Source organism: Dama dama, chromosome 13 (assembly GCF_033118175.1).
Source record: "Dama dama isolate Ldn47 chromosome 13, ASM3311817v1, whole genome shotgun sequence".
Taxonomy (NCBI): domain Eukaryota; kingdom Metazoa; phylum Chordata; class Mammalia; order Artiodactyla; family Cervidae; genus Dama; species Dama dama.
In genome coordinates, this window is record NC_083693.1 from 15,687,259 (window position 1) to 15,709,131 (window position 21,873).

At 45.2% G+C, this 21,873-nt stretch overlaps 1 protein-coding gene across 1 annotated transcript in view; it reads left to right on the plus strand.

Moving 5' to 3' along the window:
- The window catches only part of ADAMTS17 (ADAM metallopeptidase with thrombospondin type 1 motif 17), a 392,337-nt gene that overhangs the window by 234,020 nt on the left and 136,444 nt on the right, over window positions 1–21,873 (plus strand). Inside the window, exons 11-12 of the mRNA XM_061159720.1 lie at window positions 14,089–14,190; window positions 15,177–15,322. Of these exons, the coding sequence (XP_061015703.1) occupies window positions 14,089–14,190; window positions 15,177–15,322 (248 nt within the window). The remainder of the gene's footprint in view (window positions 1–14,088; window positions 14,191–15,176; window positions 15,323–21,873) is intronic.

Below are 21,873 nucleotides of genomic sequence, written 5' to 3' on the forward strand. Positions count from 1 at the left end.
CTCCTTTGCTCTTTTCCATTTAATTCTCTTGGCCTTCATTTAGCACAGGGTGGAGCTGCTGCCTATATCACACAGTGGTTAAGAAGATGAGTTTTGCAGTCATGCTTATAGTCTCTCTATGCCTCAGTTTTCTAATCTGCAAAATGAGAAAAATAATTCTACTTACACAGCATAGGGTTGTTATGAGGGTTAAGTAACAAATTAACTAGAGCCCTTAGCACACAGTAGATGCTCAATAAGCATTAGCTATATTGTTTTTTTTCCATCAACTTGTTTCCTAGAGTCAGTGGTAGAGGAGATGTTGTTTAGCTGATAGTTTCACTGGCTGGTCCTTTCCTGCGTCTGTCCTCACCACTCCTCCTTTCATCCTGGGGGCCTGTGACCTCAAGGAGCTGCTCTCCAGGGTCCAGCATCTCTCTCTTAGTGTGCTTCCAGTGCCCAGACTGGGAAGCCTCTTTCTGTCCTTCCCCAAGTCCTCGGGAGATTCTCATGGTCGTCTTGATGGATGGAGATCCCTGTGGTGGCCAGCGAGCTCAGGATGTCGGGATTCCACCTTGCAACCAGCAATATTCTTCTCTCTGGTGCTGGTTGTTTCTAACCCTGCTGGGTCATTGGCATCTCCTGCAGGGAAGAGCGGCCCCACTTGGGATCTTCGCTGTTAGGATCGCTGGGGGATGGTCTTCAGCTGTTTCTTTTTATTCAGCTTCCCCAGGGAGTCTTATGCTCAGCCTGATCTGGGAACTGCTGATCTAAGTGAAACCTTCCCCTTTCATGCCAGCGTACCTGGCTGGGGTTGAGGGCGCAGGTGATGGCTGGCAGAACAGGAGTCTTGCCCTGCTGCTCTCAGACAGACAGGGCCCCGTGGTAGGACGCCAGGCTGGGCGCCAGGTTGAAAGCCGTCTTGCCCGCCTCAGTCTCAGCTTCCTGCCTAGCGTCTGCCGCCTCTCTCAAAACTGTTGAACTTTGGCAGCAGATGGCCCCAATTTTCCAGAAGTGTTTGAATGCAAGCAGTGGACTGCCTCCTCAAAGTGCTCTGCAGACTTTGCAAGTTGTGTGTTATCCTTCACTTCTTGCGTGCCCTCCTTGCCAGCTCAGTGCCCGGTGCCCCAGCCCTGCCCTCACCTGGTGGTACCCACCCGAGATGTCCCCAGCCAGGTGACAGCCTCTGCAACTTTGGGAACACAGAGGTGACCAGCCTTCCAGAAGTGGGGCTGGCACACTGGCCTGGGGGGAAGGCTTCAAACCGTAAATAGTATGTGTGGAAATTTTGGATGAGTAATTTTTTTCATCCAGCTCTTAGCATGTCATTTTATCTCCCTTTTGGCTTGTGTTATCAGCAACACATTTCTGAGGGTTTGTACATAACCACCCTATTCAGTATTGTTTTGAGCCAGAGCTGCTCCCCAAACAGTGTATGAAGAGGGTCAGAATAGCTTACGAGGGACACCACCAGGTGCAGAAAAGGACAAAGCCTTGGAGGCATGAGCAGGAGTGTCCTTCTCCTGGGACATTCAGGTCTTCCGCGTGTTTCCACGGTATTCCAAGGAAGCTCTGCCCAGGCTTATTTGTCATGAGGCACCTTGAGGATTGTTCAGCAAAATGTTCTCAGTAGATGTTCACCAAATCTTAAATGTGGCCAGGGAGCTAACAGATGCTAGACCCCGGGAAGTGGGGAGAAGAAATTGAGGACCCATGGGCAGTGTAACCAATGGATAAGAGTGTGTTCTAGGGTCAGGACAGATCCTGGCCCTGCGGCTTGGGCAGCTCACATTCTATTTCCTCATCGCAAAATGTGAGTAGTGATAGTTTCTGTCTCATGGCATTGTGTGAGTAGTAATAAGGAATCCTGGTAGAACTCTTAGCCTGATGCCTGGACTGGGTAAATTCTTAGAACGTGTCACCTTTCTCTCTCTCTGCTGAAGCCTTGCATTGCTTGACATGTGAATTTATCTGTTCATTCATTCGTTCACTCACTCAGCACATCGTCTATGGGTCTGTACCCTGTGCTGCCAGTTGTGTGCTAATGAGATGAGGAGGCAGACACAGCTGCTGCTCCCCAGGAGTTCAGGATGGAGAGGTGGAGGGTGGGAGGCGAGACCCCTGGGCCTGTCACCCGCAGGACCAGTTAGGTGAGAGCTCTCTTAGAACCCCGATGGGTTCTTCCTGGGGGGCATGGACAAGAGGAGGAAAGACTTCACAAGGGTGGGAAAGAATATGGAAAGTGATGTCCTGGCTGTCTGTTAAGATAATTTAGCTCTGGTCCCTTCCCTGGCCTGAGCTCTCTGAGGACCACCCGATCCCCACACCTTCTCCCAGGCTGTCTGAGCTGTGTCAGTCTGAACATTCAAGAAATGAGCTTGTTGCGAGTTGAAAGGCATTTCTCTCATAATAAGTTTGAGCATTTCTTCATATATTAAAAAGTCAGGTGTGTTCTCTTTTCTGTGAACTGTTTTCTTAAACCTTTTTTTATATTGGATTGTTGATTTTTGAAAAGTAATTTGTTGGAAGTTTTAATTATTAAGGAAATTGGCACTGTAGCTGAAATATGAGTTGTAAATGGTCTTTTTTTCAGTTTGTGTTTTACTTTATCTTATTCTATGTCAGGCAGAAGTGTGTGTGTGTAAAGCGAAATATATGAATCTCTTTTTAAGGCTTCTGGGGTTTAAACCATGTTTAGAAAGGTCTTTCCCACTCCTAAACTATAAATAAATTTAATTTTCATGACTTCTCATATTTTTATTATTTAATTTTTATGTTTAAATCCTAATCCAGTGATCATTTATTTAGTGTAAGGTGTGAGGTAGGGGTCTAACCTCACTTTGCTTCCAGATAGCTACTCAGGTGCTTCATACCATTTATTGAATAATTCATTTCTCCCCATAAATTTGAAACACTATCTTTACATTTCTGTGTATCTTATATTTTTAAAATATTTCTGGATTTTCCAGTCTCTTCTACTAATGTAATCATATGCTTCTTAGTATTTACATGACTGTAACTTTATAAAATATTTTAATACACTAAACATATGCTGTTTCAAAATTTTACTGGCTGTTATTTCTTGTTTGTTTTTCCATATGGTCTTTAGAATCTGCTTTTTAGGTTCTAACTTGCATTGGTATTTTAAATTGTTACATTATTTTGTAGATTAACTTAGGGAAAATATATAATTTTATATATAGTGTTCCTTTACATCCATTCAAGATGTAAAGGAATTGGCCCTTCCTCAAGGGAATGTTAAAGTTTTCTTTTTTATGTAGATCTTACAAGTTTCTTAATATATTTGACTTTCAAAAGTTCTTTCTAGGTTTTCCCCCCAAATTTGCCTGATCATATTCAACAGTATCTTGCTGCTAGCTTGTTTATGTGATCTCATCTTCTATTTTTTAAGATATTTTATAGAGAGTTAATGTATATTCTTTATACAAAGAACTGACTCATTGGAAAAGACCCTGATGCTGGGAAAGATCAAAGGCAGGAGGAGAAGGAGATGACAGAGAATGAGATGATTGGATGGCATCACCGACTCCATGGACATGAGTTTGAGCAAGCTCCAGGAGTTGATGAAGGACAGGGAAGCCTGGCATGCTGCAGTCCATGGGGTCACAAAGAGTTGGACACGACTGAGCTACTGAACTGAACTGATTGTATATTCAGTATCTGATAATTCCATTATATAAACACTTTGAGAACTTAAATCTTTTGCTTATTGTTTCTGCCAACTGCCACTCATGTTTCTATGCTTGATTGTGAGTTTACCTTTATTGAAGGTAACCAGGAAATTCTGAGAGCCTGAGTAATAGTTGTTTCCTTCAGGGAGAATTTATATTTATCTCAGCCAAAACCAGGAGAGGCCACCAGTCCTTTTGGACTTTAGGTTAATACTCTTCCAGATTCCCTGGTGTAATCTGGGAATCTCAGGTAGATCTTGTGACCTTGCCACCAGTTCAGAACTTATTCTCCCATGTCTAGTGTGAAGATCAGAGCTGGGCCTCAGCTCAACACACCCCTTGTATGTGCTTACCACAGTTTGGAATATGTTTATAACTATGTATAACCACGGATTGGAGTATGTTTGTCTGTATAAATACAATTGTGTGTGTATTCTGTGTTTGCTTCCTTGAATAGTTCTTTTTACTTCTGATGAGCTCAGTGGTAAGAATTATGTTTTACTACAATACCTATGTTTGTATAGTGGACGAGCGGCCCTGCATCCCACAGGGTATCTGTTCTGACATTTGCTGGAAGCACAAGTGCCTCGGGCACACTTCTCTTTAGAGTTTCTACTGTTTCCTCACTCCATGAACATGATGATTTCATGCCTTTCCACCTCCTTTCCATTCCCTCCACCACTCAATTTAACTATTTTTATTAGTGGTTAACATTTTATCTTTAAAATTCTTATAAGTTCACTTATAAGTCTTATAAGTCATACAGTCATGTCCAACTCTTTGTAATCCTACGGACTATAGCCTGCCCAGCTCCTCTGTCCATGGAATTCTCCAGGCAAGAGTACCAGAGTGGCTTGCCATTTCCTTCTCTAGGAGATCTTCCTGACCTGGGGATCAAACCCAGGTCTCCTGCGTTGCAGGCAGATTTTTTTACCAACTGAGCCACTAGGGAAGCCCTTAAAATTCTTATATCTCAGTTATTATGTTTGTCTGTTACATTTTGCTCCTTCCCCAGCTAGAAAAGTTGACAAAATTGGGAGATATGGACAATCTCCTATTGCCCCCACCCCTCTGTACCTTCTTTTCCAGCCTGTTTTTTATCATGTTTTTCCTTCCTCACCTGAGTTTGTATCTGCATTCTGTTCTCCAGCTTCAGTCCTCCATTGGTTTCCTTCAATGCTTTTATCAATGTTTACTTCCAATCCTTTTATCATGAGTTTTCCATTAATGTCTTTGTTGAGTGAAGTTCACCCTCTAGTATTTTTACCAAAAGAGGACTTAACTCTTTTATGTTCAAAAATGTTTTCCTGTTACCTAAATACTTGAGCAGAGGTTTAGTTATTAGACATTTCTTGGGTTGAATTTGTTTCTTTCTGTTTCTCTAAGCATTGCTTTACTGCCTTCTGGCAGTGAATGCCGCTGCAGAGGAATGAGCATTTAGCCTAGGATCTTTCTTTCTCCATTATCTGTGAACTGCTTTCTCTTTGGGAGGGTGGGGAAAGAGTCTCTGGCTGCCTAATATGTATTTTTGCTTTATCTCTGAGATCAACTTTATTAGGACTTGCCTCTGTATTCATAACCTTTTTTCCTGAAACAGAGCATTGTCTTTCAATCTGAGACTGAGATCTTGTTTCATTTAAGGATAGATCTTGAATTTATATTCAAATACCTTACCTGTTGTATCACTCTAGTTCTACTCTTTAGGAGTCCCAGGCTCCTGACCCAGTTTGGGGTCCTTGACCTCAACAGTCATCTGCCTCTTCATCGGAAAAGTGGAAAAGAGAAAGCCTCTCCTCCCTGCCTCCCACTTATGCTTATGTCAGCTCTCCTTTATGTGTCTTCCATATCTGTTGTTTCCTCTTAATCGTTTTAAATTATTTGTTCATTTCTATTTCATTATAGTCACTTTTTTTCAATCATTAACTCTGTGTACCTCCCTGTGTGTTCAGTGGTATATCTCTTCTTCATGCTGCTTTCAATGTAGTCATCGTTGGTCATCTGACTTTATTTTCTCTTACATTTCTTGATCAAGTTCTAATAGCTCATATTTAATCTCCTTTGACAAGACCATCTTTTTCCTAAGTCCTTGTGTATTGACTTTTTGCAAATGCAAAAAAAAAAAAAAGACACAACTACTGTGTTTTTAAAACTTTAATAGTACTATGCTTGGACATTAATTAATTTTAGCCATTCCATGATCATATTGTCTGATGAGTATTCTTCATCTGCTTTCTCCCTCCTGTTTTTTTCTTTTTTATTTGTAGTATCTTAGTTATATCCTGTACTGCTTCTTACCTACTATTGTTCACCTCTAAGTTATTCCTGGACCAGCTATTTATAGGCTGTTCATGTCAGAAATAAGCAGGGCTGCTTTCATCCTAGCAGGAACTCTCCTTATGAGAAGAGAGAGAGAGAGAGAGAGAGAGAGAGAGTAAGAGTGTGTGTGTGTGTGTCCCAACTTAGAAGGACTGCTCAACATTTAGAGCCTCTTTCCAGCTTTGAGATATGACTTCTAGCACATATGGTTTATTTGTATTCCCTTGTATTTCCTTGTGAAGCTCTGATTTACCTGCTTCTCCCTTGTGATAAGTCCAGATAACCTTCTATCACCAGTCTAAGTATTTATTTATTTATGTAATAGTCTTATTGAATTATAATATGCATACAGAAAAGTACACAAATCCCTAAGTTTAGAGCTTGATTAGTTTTTATGAAACGAATGCACCTGTATAGGCACCACATGGGTCAAGAATGAGAATATAAATCTTGATAAGTGAATTCCCAGTCCTGTGTTTCTGACCCAGCTCAGGGCCCTTAAAGTCTGCAAACATCTACCTCTTCATTGGAAAAGTGGGAAATATACAAATAGTTCACACAGCTCAATATCAAAAAAACAAACAACCCAAGCAAAATAAAGGGCAGAAGATCTAAATAGACATTTCGCCAAAAAAGACATACAGACGGCCAAAAGGCACATGAAAAGATGCTCAACATCACTAATTATTGGGTTTCCCTGGTGACTCAGATGGTAAAGAATCTGCCTGCAATGCAGGAGACCTGGGTTCGATTCCTGGGTCAGGAAGATCCCCTGGAGAAGAGAATGCCAATCCACTCCAGTATTCTTGCCTGGAGAATTCCATGAACAGAGGAGCCTGGCAGGGTACAGTCCATGGGGTTGCAAAGAGTTGGACATGAGTGAGCAACTAACATATATTATGTATCACTAATTATTAGAGAAATGCAAATCAAAACTACAGTGAAGTGTCATCTCACACTGATCAGAAAATCATCGTCAAAAAATCTACAAGCAATAAATACTGGACAGTGTAGAGAAAAGGGAACCTTCTTACATTGTTGGTGGGAATGTAAACTGGTATAACCGTAATGGAGAGCAATCTGGAGGTTCCTTAAAAAACTGAATGTAGAATGACCATATGATCCAGCAGTCCCACTCCCAAGCATATATCTAGAGAAAACCATAATTTGAAAAGATACCTGCACTCCAATGTTTATTGCAGCACTGTTTTCAATAACCAGGACATGGAAGCAACATAAATGTCCATCAGCAGAGGAAAGGATAAAGAAGATGTGGAACTTATATACAATGGAATACTACTCAGTCATTAAGAAAAAAAAAAATAATGCCATTTGCAGCAACATGGACGGACCTAGAGTTGTCATACTGACTGAAGTACGTCAGAAAAAGACGAATATCATGCGACATCACTTTATATGATGTCGCATATGACATCGCATATGATGTCGCATGCGACATCACCAAAAAAATGGTGCAAGTGAACTTATTTATATAACAGAAATAGAGTCACAAGTGTAAAAAACAAACTTATGGTTTCCAGGGGGCAAAAGTGGTGACGGCCAAGTTGGGAAAGACTTATACACACTCCTATATATAAAATAGATAACTAATAAAGACCTACTGTATAGCACAGGGAACTCTACTCAATACTCTGTAATGATGTATATGGACTGTGCTTATGCTTAGTCGTGTTCAACGTTTTTGTGACCTCTTTGGACTGTAGCCCTCCAGGATCCTCAGACTATGGGATTTTCCAGGCAAGAATACTGGAGTGGGTTGTCATTTCCTCCTCCAATCTTCCCGACACAGGGATTGAACCCATGGCTCCTGTGTCTCCTGCATTACAGGTTGATTATTCCACACTGAGCCATTGGGAAAGTCCAATGATATGGGAAAAGCATCTAAAAGAGAGTATATATGTATAACTGATTAGTTTACTATACACCTAAAACTAACACAACATTGAAAATCAACTGTATTCTGTCTGCATCTTGACTTGGCCTCCCAGAGTGAACCCTTAATGCTTACTACTAATTATTGCAGGACTTATGAATAATAAACCCATCTACTCAAAAGAGAAAAAGAAGGGGAAAAGTGGGGAAAAATAGAGAAAGTTCTGTTATACTTGCCTCCCAGGGCTGTTGTGAGCCTCAGGACCACAGATGTCAGAGCATTTTGTCATTTGTAAAGCATGCCTTCTGTCCATCTAGAAGGCATCACAATGACAGTCATGGTGTGGTCCACCCCATTTGTCCAGCTATGAAAAGGAATCACAGAGGGTGATTGCTTGGCTGGGACACACAGCAATGCTGGTGGCCAAGCTGAGCTCAGAGGCTGTAGCTCTAAAGTCATTTTTTTCCTGCTCATCCTCCTTGGCTGTTTTTAACCTGACTCCCAACACTATAGTTTTCTCTTAATCATTTTGAACTTCGTATTAATGAGATCTAATAGTGTCCCATTGTTCTAATAGACCGTTATTTATCTGTTCTGCCTTAACAGATGTTTGGGTTGTTTCCATCTTGGGAACTAATGCAGATTCTGTGGCCGTGAACATTCTTGACAGTGCTTTTGGTGAACATACACACACAGTTCTGTTTGATACATATCTCAGAGTAGAATTGCTGGGTATTAGAATGTTCTTCTCTTCAGCTTTAGTAAATACTGCCAAAGAGTTTTTCAAAGTTACAGAACTAAGAATCTCATCATCAGTTTACAAGAATTCTTATTGCATCACATCCTTACAGACACTTGTTGTCTCCAACTCTTTCACTCTAGCCATTTTGGTGGGTGTTAAGAGGCAGCTCGTTGGGGTTTTTTTTTGTTTGTTTTATTTTTGTTTTTTAGCTGGTTGGCTTTAATTTGATTTTCTCTGATGACTGACAGAATCGAGCATCCTTTTATGTTTTCTGTCCATCCTATATGTGTATAGATCCTTTTATGTAAAATGTTTACTCAAATCTTCGGCTCATTTTTCTGTTGGGCCTTTTTCTTGATTGATCAGTGGGAGTTTTCGGCTTTTGTTTTATGTATATCCTGGATACAAATCTTTGTTGGTTCTGTGCCTTACAAATCTTTCTCCCATTGCAAACATCTCTCACTTTCTTATAGTTGTTTTTTATAAACACAGGTTCTTTATTTAAACATCTCCCCACCCCAGCTCATTTTAATATTTAATATCATTTTTAAATTCATCAGTTTCTTTCCCTTACATTTTGTACTTTTTGTGTTCTATTTAAGAAATCTTTGCCTGACCTCATTCTCCTTTTACTGTGATGATTAGAAAAGTTAAGATTCAGTTCAGTTCAGTTCAGTTCAGTCGCTCAGTCATGTCCAACTCTTTGCAACCCCATGAATCGCAGCAAGCCAGGCCTCCCTGTCCATCACAAACTCCTGGAGTTTATTCAAACTCGTGCCCATCGAGTCGGTGATGCCATCCAGCCATCTCATCCTCTGTCATCCCCTTCTCCTCCTGCCCCCAATCCCTCCCAGCATCAGGGTCTTTTCCAATGAGTCAGCTCTTCGCATGAGGTGGCCAAAGTATTGGAGTTTCAGCTTCACCATCAGTCTTTCCAATGAGCACCTAGGACTTATCTCCTTCAGGATGGACTGGTTGGATCTCCTTGTAGTCCAAGGGACTCTCGAGAGTCTTCTCAAACACCACAGTTCAAAAGCATCAATTTTTCGGCGTTCAGCTTTCTTCACAGTCCAACTCTCACATCCATACATGACCACTGGAAAAACAATAGCCTTGACCAGATGGACCTTTGTTGGCAAAGTAATGTCTCAGCTTTTTAATATGCTATCTAGGTTGGTCATAACTTTCCTTCCAAGGAGTAAGCATCTTTTAATTTCATGGCTGCAGTCACCATCTACAGTGATTTTGGAGCCCAAAAAAATAAAGTCTGACACTGTTTCCACTGTCTCCCCATTTATTTCCCATAAGGTGATGGGACCAGATGCCATGATCTTAGTTTTCTGAATGTTAAGCTTTAAGCCAACTTTTTCAATCTCCTCTTTCACTTTCATCAAGAGGCTTTTTAGTTCTTCTTCACTTTCTGCCATAAGGGTGGTGTCATCTGCATATCTGAGGTTATTGATATTTCTCCCGGCAATCTTGATTCCAGCTTGTGCTTCTTCCAGCCCAGAGTTTCTCATGATGTACTCTGCATAGAAGTTAAATAAGCAAGGTGACAATATACAGCCTTGACGTACTCCTTTTCCTATTTGGAACCAGTCTGTTGTTCCATGTCCAGTTCTAACTGTTGCTTCCTGACCTGCATACAGGTTTCTCAAGAGGCAGGTCAGGTGGTCTGGTATTCCCATCTCTTTCAGAATTTTCCACAGTTTATTGTGATCCACACAGTCAAAGGCTTTGGTATAGTCAATAAAGCAGAAGTAGATGTTTTTCTGGAACTCTCTTGCTTTTTCGATGATCCAATGGATATTGGCAATTTGATCTCTGGTTCCTCTGCCTTTTCTAAAACCAGCTTGAACATCTGTAAGTTCATGGTTCACGTATTGCTGAAGCCTGGCTTGGAGAATTTTGAGCATTACTTTACTAGCGTGTGAGATGAGTGCAATTGTGCAGTAGTTTGAGCATTCTTTGGGATTGCCTTTCTTAGGGATTGGAATGAAAACAGACCTTTTCCAGTCCTGTGGCCATTGCTGAGTTTTCCAAATTTGCTGGCATATTGAGTGTAGCACTTTCACAGCATCATCTTTCAGGATTTGAAATAGCTCAACTGGAATTCCATCACATCCACTAGCTTTGTTTGTAGTGATGCTTCCTAAGGCCCACTTGACTTCACATTCCAGGATGTCTGGCTCTAGGTGAGTGATCACACCATTGTGATTATCTGGGTCATGAAAATCTTTTTTGTACAATTCTTCTGTGTATTCTTGCCACCTCTTCTTAATATCTTCTGCTTTTGTTAGGTCCATACCATTTCTGTCCTTTATTGAGCCCATCTTTGCATGAAATGTTCCCTTGGTATCTCTAATTTTCTTGAAGAGATCTCTAGTCTTTCCCATTCTGTTGTTTTCCTCTATTTCTTTGCATTGATCACTGAGGAAAGCTTTCTTATCTCTCCTGGCTATTCTTTGGAACTCTGCATTCAAATGGGAATATCTTTCCTTTTCGCCTTTGCTTTTCGCTTCTCTTCATTTCACAGCTATTTGTAAGGCCTCCTCAGACAACCATTTTGCCTTTTTGCATTTCTTTTCCATGATCTTTTTTCTTGATCCCTGTCTCCTGTACAATGTCACGAACCTCCGTCCATAGTTCTTCAGGCACTCTGTCTATCAGATCTAGTCCCTTAAATCTATTTCTCACTTCCACTATGTAATCATAAGGGATTTGATTTAGGTCATACCTGAATGGTCTAGTGGTTATCCCTACCTTCTTCAGTTTAAGTCTGAATCTGGCAATAAGGAGTTCATGATCTGAGCCACAGTCAGCTCCAGGTCTTGTTTTTGCTGACTGCATAGAGCTTCTCCATCTTTGGCTGCAAAGAATATAATCAGTCTGATTTCAGTGTTGACCATCTGGTGATGTCCATGTGTAGAGTCTTCTCTTTTGTTGTTGGAAGAGGGTGTTTGCTATGACCAGTGTGTTCTCTTGGCAAAACTCCATTAGCCTTTGTCCTGCTTCATTCTGTACTCCAAGGCCAAATTTGCCTGTTACTCCAGGTGTTTCTTGACTTCCTACTTTTGCATTCCAGTCCCCTATAATGAAAAGGACATCTTTTTTGGGTGTTAGTTCTAAAAGGTCTTGTAGGTCTTCATCAAACCGTTCAACTTCGGCTTCTTCAGAGTTACTAGTTGGGGCATAGGCTTGGATTACTGTGATAGTGAATGGTTTGCCTTGGAAATGAACAGAGATCATTCTGTCATTTTTGAGATTGCATCCAAGTACTGCATTTCGGACTCTTTTGTTGACTATGATGGCTACTCCATTTCTTCTAAGGGATTCCTGCCCACAGTAGTAGATATAATGGTCATCTGAGTTAAATTCACCCATTCCAGTCTATTTTAGTTCGCTGATTCCTAGAATGTCGACATTCACTCTTGCCATCTCCTGTTTGACCACTTCCAATTTGCCTTGATTCATGGACCTAACATTCCAGGTTCCTATGCAATATTGCTCTTTACAGCATTGGACCTTGCTTCTATCACCAGTCCCATCCACAACTGGGTATTGTTTTTGCTTTGACTCCATCCCTTCATTCTTTCTGGAGTTATTTCTCCACCGATCTCCAGTAGCATATTGGGCACCTACCGACCTGGGGATTTAAACTGTCTATAAATTTCATAATAAACAGTTTGCACCAGTCTTCCTCTCTCTTCTAAGGGGCAGTTAGGTCTCCTAATCCCAAACACTCCTTCCCCATAAATTCACCTCCGGGGCCTGCCTTGTCTCATGAACATGTGTCCACACACTGACCCCACCCTCTGGAAGAGCTCTCAGGTCAAAGTGCATGAGATCACATATTTAATGAGATGCTGTCAGTCTTTATGGGACCAGCCAGTGCTGGGCTCCAGCCGCTCATCCTGTTACTGCCCCATTGAGGGGCAGACAGTCATGGGAATGTGGGGGCTTTTCCGAACCCCACTGTGCAAAATTTCGCTCAACTCATCAGTATCTTTAAGGTCACAGAGCAGCTCCAACATAGTTGAAAAATGAGAAAGGGCCATGGGCTGCTCTGAGCTCATTGTCAAGCCCGGCAGCTCTGCTTTCCCTCCCTTTGCACCTTTGTTTCTGTCCTTTCAACATCTAAACATTTTCTGACTTTGGACAGCACAGTTGCACTCTCCTCTGAGCAGATGTTCACAATTACTTGAAACAGCCAGCCTCTGTACTGAGCCCCCACACCCTCAATAGCCCGCAAGGGGACCCTTAACCATCACCCTGCCCGAGGTGTGCCTGCGGGTCCTGGGTCAGGTCCCTGAAGGGGACTTCTCCCACTCCCCGCAGACCTTGTCGCCCTGATTGGCTCTGACATCATGGAAGTACTGTGTCTTTCAAGAGCCTTCAGTACATCTGTTCTCAATTTTCAGACCACAGGGCGAGGGTTTGGGTGCAAGGAGTTTATCTGGGAAGTGATCACAGGAAGCCCTTGAGGGTGCAGGGAAGTGAGGGGGGAATCAGGCAAGGTGCACTATGTGTGGACAACAGGCCACCCCTGGGACCCTCGGAGCCTCTCACCCAGGAGATGGGTGTCCTCCGTCCCTTGTGGTCTAGGTTGCTCCCTGGCCAGAGGACAACTCCTAACAACAGGGAAGTCAGGGAGACAGCAGGTCCTACAGACATTGTCCTGCAGGGGAGGCCAAGGCATATGGGGAGGACACTGGCCTACGCCTGCTTCAGTAATTTTGGTACATTGTCTCCTTCTGAGCACTTTCTCGTGTCTGAGTTTCCCATTAATACAAATGGGAGTCTGTGTTTTTAAATGCCTGTTCCTGTTTCAGCAGAATTATTTTCATTGTATATTCATGGATGGTAAGAAATTTCTGTAGGTGCAATACTATAAGAAATCACACATGGCTCAGCTGAGCTAGAAAGCAGGTGACCTTGGGGAGGACTGAAGCTTGCCTCTTTAAGCCCAGGGTGGCCCTGAGCCTACATCGCCTGCTGGACTCTGTCTCCTGAGGTCACACAGCTGCTGCACCAGCCTCAGCTCCAAAGCCAGCCCGCCCTGAGGAGGCTTGCTTGCTGCAGTTCTTTTCCCGTGTGCTCTGCGTGACGTGTGGGAGTCTGCCTTGTATTAATACCTTCCTACATTGAATGTGTCTACTTGTTAAGAGCTTCCAGACTCCAGCCTGTGCCAGACACCTCCTAGGCCCTCAATAGCTAGTTCAGGAACTGCTGAGCTCAACCCCCATGAGACCCACCCTCCTAGGAGTAAATGCATGGAATTTTGTCGAGCTAAATGATCCAGTTGAAATGAAGCATCTATTTTTTTGACATGCAGATTCATGACCTTTCCTCCTCCCCTCATGTTTCATATCCCAAATCCAAATCGGTCAGGGGGCCCCGCCTCTGGCCCTGCTGTGACCTGAGTGCAAAGTTCTGGGCAGTCACGTTCCTTCCCTTGTCAGCAGCATCTGATGTGCGCTGGACTGTGGTGCCTGGTGGAAGGAGATACGTCCTGCAAGACCAAACTGGACCCTCCCCTGGATGGCACAGAGTGTGGGGCAGACAAGGTAACCCTGCTTCCCACTGCCCATAGCAGGCAGCCAGTCCCATGTCCTCTGCACATTGGCACCTCTTTTGGAAAGTGCACTCAGGAGCCCCTGACATGCCCTGGGCCACCCTAGAAATGCCTTGGAGCCCACTTCAGGCATGGAGGGACACATTCACCTCTCTCCTTTCCTCTTATACAAGAATCATTTACTCAATACTTTTATTAAATTAACTCCTTTTGTTACATGAGTGAATTTACTTAAAATGTTTATATCAGCAGACCATAAATGGAAAAACAGGATTACTTGGCATGCACAAATCGCTGTCATAAGATGATTTTAATGAGAACGGTGCTAGAGGTGAAGTGCACCAGCCCTCACACTGATCTTCTTTAACAGGAGAGACTGAAGTGTTAGAGGTGGTCAGGGCCGGCCACCACAGTCTGAGGCTTTCTCTTTAGTCTTACTGTAAGAACTGAGAGAGGGGCTATGATCACGACTATTTAATCACATCTTGTGCCCCCGGGGTTGTGCTGCACACTTTGGGAAATTATTTTCGAGGATTGGCTTTCCCTTATCCTCAGAAAGAGCCATGGTTCTCCCACATGGCCCTAGCTGTGTCATCTCCCAGCACCAGTCCCAAATCTGAAGTTCAGAACTACATAGCCAGGAAATACTGCCTTCCAGAAAGACTCACACTAAACAGTTTACAGAAGGTGAAGTCTCTCTGTGAGCCATGTGCATTCATCCTTTTCTTCTGGGAGTTTTGAGAACCTACACCGGATACATCATGTCATGTAGGGCAAAATCCTAACCCCAGAGCCTTAGAAATGTCAGGTTGGATACGGAAGGAATGTTACCAAAGTTAGCAAACATACACACCCCGAAATAGTCTGCTTTTGTGTAAATTATGAAAATTGGGGGCTTTGGGGGCATGGTGTTTTCTCGCCTGGAGTGGATCTGGGTCATCCGTCAGTGAGCAGCTTTGCCGCCCTGCTGTGTTTCAGTGGTGCCGCGCGGGGGAGTGCGTGAGCAAGACACCCATCCCGGAGCACGTGGACGGAGACTGGAGCCCCTGGGGCGCCTGGAGCATGTGCAGCCGAACGTGTGGGACGGGAGCCCGCTTCCGGCAGAGGAAATGTGACAACCCTCCGTAAGTCCCCCGCCAGCCTTCTCCAGGGTGCCTGGAGCAGGGTGTGCAAACCGCAGCTCCCGCTGCCTTAGCAGAGCAGCGTCTGTCTCCCACTGAGGCTTTGAGCTGAAGAAGAGTGAACTCGAACCAAAGGTCCCGGGCGCCAGGCCTTTGCGGGTGTACCGCAAATGGCATCTCAGCTCAGCAGAGCTCTCTCTGTGACAGGGAGGCAGTGAGTCCTGTGGGGAGCTGGCTCGTCTCCCTTGCGTGGGCCGTGGCAGAACCGTTTCCCGAGACAGCTGGATGACAATCCCTCCTGGCCTGCTTCGTGGCTGCCTTAGATGAGGGTCATCCCAGGGAAGCCGGCAGACCTTCGGGAAAACAGGGCTGATTTTCAAATTGGCTAAGAGCTGAACTGGGAGCAGCCTGGCTGTTGAAAAGTCACAGAGCCTTTGTGGGTTCTGCTCTTGTGTATCCAAATATCTTTTACCTGTCCTGTTAGAGCTGACAGAAGATAACATTTTGGGTTGTTGTTTTTTGTTTTTTTTTTTTTTCCTTCATAGGCTTCCTTTTATTGACTATGATGACACTTTGTTCACCTATGATAACCCTTGTTCACCTCTATACATTTGCTCTGAAAAACAGGGCTAGATCTTATCCTCAATTGTGGCAATTCCTTTATCATAGGTTTGGCATGTTTCTTCTCTTGAAATTTCCAACTTTTAATGTTTCTTTAAATAATCTGTTTTATATCTTGTGTGCCATTAACTACATCACATTAATTTTGAAAATGAGAAAGTTATAAATTATGACTAAAAGGAAATGGTTTATATCATCAGTTAAATCACAGTAATGAGTGATTAGCAAACCCTTCTTGTATTTAAAAATTCTGACACCCAAGGTATATCCCAGACCAATCAAATCACAACGTCTGGAGGTGGGGCCAAGGAATCAGATGTGTGAATCTCTCCAGGTGATTCCAATGTCCAGGCAAGGCTGAAAACCTCTGGATTAAAGGAAAACTTGTGCTCACAGTTGAGGCAATGCCGAGAACGCTGTACTCTCTGGTAGCGCCATAAGAATTGGCATTACGTACTGTGTCTTATTAAAACTTCTCCTTCCAGCACCTAGCAGAGTACCTGATGCGTGGTAGGTGGGTATTTAAACTTTTAGAAGTGAGTTCTTAATTAAAAGCATAGGTGGTATGTTACGATTTTCCAGAGAGGCAGAACCCATAGCCATATATATATGATTTATTATCAGCTCACATGGTCCTGGAGGCTGCCAAATCCCTTGATCTGCCACCTGCAAGCTGGAGGCCCAGGTGTAATTCAGTATGAAGGCCAGAGAACCAGGGAGCACATGTGTAAATATCACTCCAGGGGCAGGAGAAGATGAGCATAAACATACCAGCTCAGTGAGGGCTTTTGTTCTCATCAGGCCCTCAGTTGGCTGGGAGATGCCCACCCACACTGGAGAGGGCATCTGCTCTAGGAATCCACCGATCCAAATGCGCATCTCACCCAGAAATACACTCACAGACACTCCCAGGAATAGTTTTCAATCTTGGCACCCTATGGCCAGTCAAGTTGTTATGTAAAATTAGCCATCATAGGTGGGTAGATGATTAGAAGAGGTATTTAGCTAAGTGGTGAGAAATTAATACTGGTTTCTGTTTTTCCGTTGCTCTGTGATGATGTTAAAATAGTTCCACCTCTGGCCCAGAAGAAGAGAGCTCTGGGTTTGGAATCATGGTATGGAGATTTGGGCCTGGTTTGGTTGGTTATTGGTCCTGTGACCTCAAGGCGGATCCTTCTTTCTCTGCTTCTCAGTTTCCTCCATGAGAGGAAGTAGAGTATAGTAGGTATAGTAGGTACAGTAAGAGGAGCTAGACTTCAAATCCCAGGGCCACTTTTCATAGCAACATGTGACTGTTACTGGCTTATTTATCTAAAAATTGGAACAATCCATGGGGATCCACATGGAGCACATGGTCTGTGTTTAATTCATGACCCCTCTTGATGTTAGCACTAAGAGAAAAACAGGGGCACGACCACATACCCTGCCTCCTACCTTGCTATTTTGAGGCTCAGAGAAGGAAAGGCTTTGTCAACTGCAGAGCACAATTTGCAAAGGCTGTGGCTGTCATGGTTGTCCCATGTTTCTGACTGGAGCTCAGGTGCCCTGATCAAAGACTGCTGTCCTTTGGCACATTACATACTTCATCTCAGGTCAGGTGACACCAAATAAATATCATAGTAGAGGAGTATCTGACTCTTTAAATACCTCGGAAAGGACTGTATGCCCCAACAATACAATTGAATTTAGGTGAAGGCTCTGTTGCAAGAATAAGATGCTATTTCGAGCATGCATGCTAAGTTGCTTTAGTCATTCCAACTATTTGTGACCCCATGGACTGTAGCCCGCAAAGCTCCTCTGTCCATGGGATTCTCCAGGCAAGAATACTGGAGTGGGTTACCGTGCCCTCCTCCAGATCTTCCTACCCCAGGGACTGAACCTGTATATCTTAAGTCTCCTGCATTGGCAGGCAAATTCTTTACCACTAGCGCCACCTGGAAGCCCAAGATGTTATTAATGCTGATTAATTGTGTTAGGCACAACTTTCATGGGACTAGATTTTGTATTTTGTGAAGATGATGTTGGCTAAGGTGCCCACATGCTTTGTCCCCACCCCCGATGCTTTCTCTGCTCTGGGACACTCCAGGGGCATTTTGTGTTGCCCCCAAGTGTCCAGGGAAGCTGGCATCTGATGAGGGCCCCTTTGTGCCCTGTTTTTATCTTAGTCCCACCAACCACAGTCCCTTGGTTTTTCTCCTGGACACCTCAAACCTAACTCCCTTCCTAAACTTCCTTCTCACTTCCCCCTAGTTCCCCTCCCAGCCCACGTCCCCCTCAGTAAATAGCACCACCAGCTGTTGCATAACTTGAGTTCAAAGCCCCGAAGTCGATGTGTGTCCCCTTGTCCCTTCCCTTCCTCCTCCGCATCTGATTGTGATAAGAACAGGGCACACGGGCTCTCACCAGGTGCCAGCTTCCCTTCTAGGCATTTGCACGTAGTAAATCACCTAAAGCTGCCGTAAGAGAGAGGCATTCTTTTTTTATCCCCATTGTACATGTTAAAAACTGAATCTTATGGAAGTTAGGTGACTTGCCACATGTAGTAAATCACCTAAAGCTGCCATAAGGGAGAGGCATTCTTGTTTTAATCCCCGTTGTACGTATTAAATAACACTGAATTGTATGGAAGTTAAGTGACTTGCTCCAGGTCACACAACCTACAGTGGCAGGTCAGGTTTGGACCCAGCAGCAATGTTTCAGGGTCTTTTCAAACCATCAGCATCAGCCTCCCTGTTTCCCCTGTGCTCCCCGTCCCCAGACTCATTCTCCACAGAAAGCCAGAGACATCCCCTCTCTTGTAAAGCCAATTACAATCTCTTCTTGCTTCAGCCCTCCTGGTCACTCCGCAGTGCACTCAGAATGAAATCCGTGCTCTTCACCGTGGCCCCGGTATTATTTCCTGTGGCTGCCATAATAAAGCACCAACACTTGGTGTCTGAAAACAACACAAATTCATCCTCTCCGAGTTCTGGAAGCCAGGAGTTTAAAATCAAAGTGTCAACAGGGTTGATTCCTTCTTGAAAGTCTGAAGGAAAAGCCATCGCTGGCCCCTCGCCCACCCTACGCCTCCCCTGGCAGCTGCCAGCCTTCTCTGCCCTGTAAACACACTGCTGCACCTCTGCCTTCACAGAGGCGTCTTCTCTCTGCGTCTCTTCACCTCCTCTTCTCTTCCCAGGACACTGGCCATTGGGTTTAGGCCCACACTAAGCCAGGGCGATCTCGTGATTCAGCGATGCTGATGACACCCATCAAGACCCTTTTCCCAGATAAGATTGCATCTGTAGACTCTGGGCAGGTTTGTCTTTGTAGAAGGTGCCTCCCTATTCAGCCCTCCTTTCTGTGCTCAGACACCAGCCCCGACCCCCACCGCTCAGTCAGTGCCCCTTCCCTCCTCCCGGCTCCCTCTGCCCTCCTTGCATCTTCTCTTGCCTGGGCCTCCTTCCCTGACCACCGTGCTGGAGGCGGGTGCCTGCTCTGCATGCTCCCTCCGTATCCTCCCCTCACTTTACAGGTATCACGATGTATAATGACTCATATGCATTTGCTCCCTTGTTTCCCTGCGCCCTCCCCCGCTGGCCTTTGAGCTGTGGAGCCCCATCCTCGTGTGCCCGCAGCAGACCAGCCCTCCCTAACGTGTGCTTTGAGCACCTTACTGTCCGGGTGCGTGCTTGCTGAGAAGTGGCTGTTCGATCTTCTCATACTGCAAAGCACACACCTAATTTTGTCTTCCCCCCAAACACAAGGGTTATTGTGAATCATTAGCCAGAAAAGAGGATCACCAGGAAGGCCCCTTCCCTTGTGCCGCCTCGCGTCACGGAGGCCCACGGGCTGTGAACAGCCAGGAGTGGGGTCCAGGTGTCCCTGCACCCAGGGGCCATCTCCTTCCAGCCTGCCCTCCCAGTGATGCAGTGTCACAGCTGAGGTGCTCAGAGCCCTCTCGAGAGCAAGCTCCAAACATACTCCAGCCTTGTTTATTCCAAGTGAGAGAAACAATATGTTTTTGCTCCTATGATAGTTACGCCTTGGTAGTCAGCTCGGCCCTTCACAATAACAGTGTGGCTCCATCTCCTGTTCTGAGCACAGGGGACAGGCTCTTTGTCCTCTGGAGTTTTCTACAGAGTTTCCCACCTTCGTAGAGCCATCCAGGTGAACGGGAGGGGAAGGGACCGGCCTCAGGGACGGCTTCGCAGCAGTCCTGGGTGCTTCCCGAGAGAGGCAGGAACAGCGAGGGTTTGCTCAAGTCCAGGCAGCAGCTGTCAGCGTGTTTTTGCAGAATGGCCTGAGGTGGTGATTGTTACAAAGCACAGCTGATGGCGGCCCTGAGCCAAGCTCTGACCAAAACAGCGTCCTCTCCCCGGCTCACTCCTTAAATCACCACGCTCACTGCCTTGAGAGCTCCCAAGGATGTCCAAATCTCATTGCTATGTGCATCTCAGACTTGGAGTGCTCCCACCACCCTCTCCCCACCCCCTTCACTTCATATTCCTGGCACCTTTCCCATCTTCCGCAGCTGGTTTATTCACTGTCCAAAATACTGGCAAGAGAGTCCCCCCATTTTTTCTCTAAGTCTTGGTCTTTACAGCTATTGGAATTTTTATTTCTTGCCAGCTGACATCAAGGCTTTGGGGACCATCTGTGGTTTTCATCCAGCTTCCTAAGCTTGTCCTTTCGTGCCTCAATTTGTGTCGCTGTTAGTGCCAAGACTGTGAGGCAGAGAGCTCATCTCTGATGCGATTCTGGTACCCCATTAAGAGGCTTGTGTTGGGGGAGGGCTGAGGAGTAGCATAAAGAGAAAAGCCTCCACTGATCTTGTGTGAAGAGCCGGCTCTGCACGAAAAGGACAAGGATGTGAGTGGATCTTAGAAGCAGGGGTGCGTCAGGGTTCACCATGCAGCATCCACCCCCGAGCATCAGAACGGAAAACAGCCTGCCTCCTAAGACCCAGAAGGGGTGCAGTTATGTGCCTGTAATGGCTTTTTGCTTCCACAGTGAAACCCCTGTACGTGTGCTTTTAACATACCTGGTGTTCACAGCGACAGTTTTTAAAAGTCCCAGTTTTATTCACTTGAGCCAAAATTACATGTGTTACTTGGCACCTTTCAGACGCAGCCTTAACACTAGGACCGCAGCTGCCCTGGGCCGGGGGCGTTGGCAGCCCTGTGGCACTTTGAAACCCTACCTTGCACACTCCTCAGAGCTTTTGGTGCAAGACCAGGAGGTGAAACTGATGACGCCGCTTTGTCTCTGGGTGGCAAGTGGGTGTCAGCCACTGTGGTGACTTTATCTTCTCATCTACCTTCATTCGGTCGAGCAGAGCAGAAAACCAAAACATGCCTCCGCTCAGCTGCTGCTTGCTTTTTCTTCCACTTGAATGCTGCCTGTCACTCAAGGAAAGGGCAGACCTGCCCCCTGTGACTCTGAGCAGCCCTTCGGCCTTCCTTGCTCTGCACTGGGTCCACCCGAGGCCCTCGGGACCCACCTGGCAGGAGCCGGCATCCCCTCACAGGAGCTCGGAAGGACTTTCTCTCTGCTTTTCGGTTTCTCCCCCAAGGCGTCTCTACCTTGTGCTTCACCCTGTTTTAAACGCCTTTCTGATGGTGTAATGTGCAGAACAGGCGTCTACCCGAGTGTGTGGCTCCCAGCACAGCCCCACTCGCCGTGGTGGAACGCGTGTGCTGGGTGCGTGTGCAGGTCCATTGACCTTTTGCGCATGTGTGAGTGGCTGAGGGCCTGGTTTGCAGAGTGGCTGTGCTGTCCCCCTGCCCTGAGCAGTGGTGGCCTCCCCAGTGTTCTCCATTCTGTCGGTGTGTAGCTGTGTGTCAGCGAGGTTGTCCTGTGCGTCTCCTTCGTGAGCAGTCAGGCTGAGCATCTGCGTGTGTCTATAATTGCCACTTGGATATCCATTCCTGTGACCTCCCTGTTCCAGTCGTTTG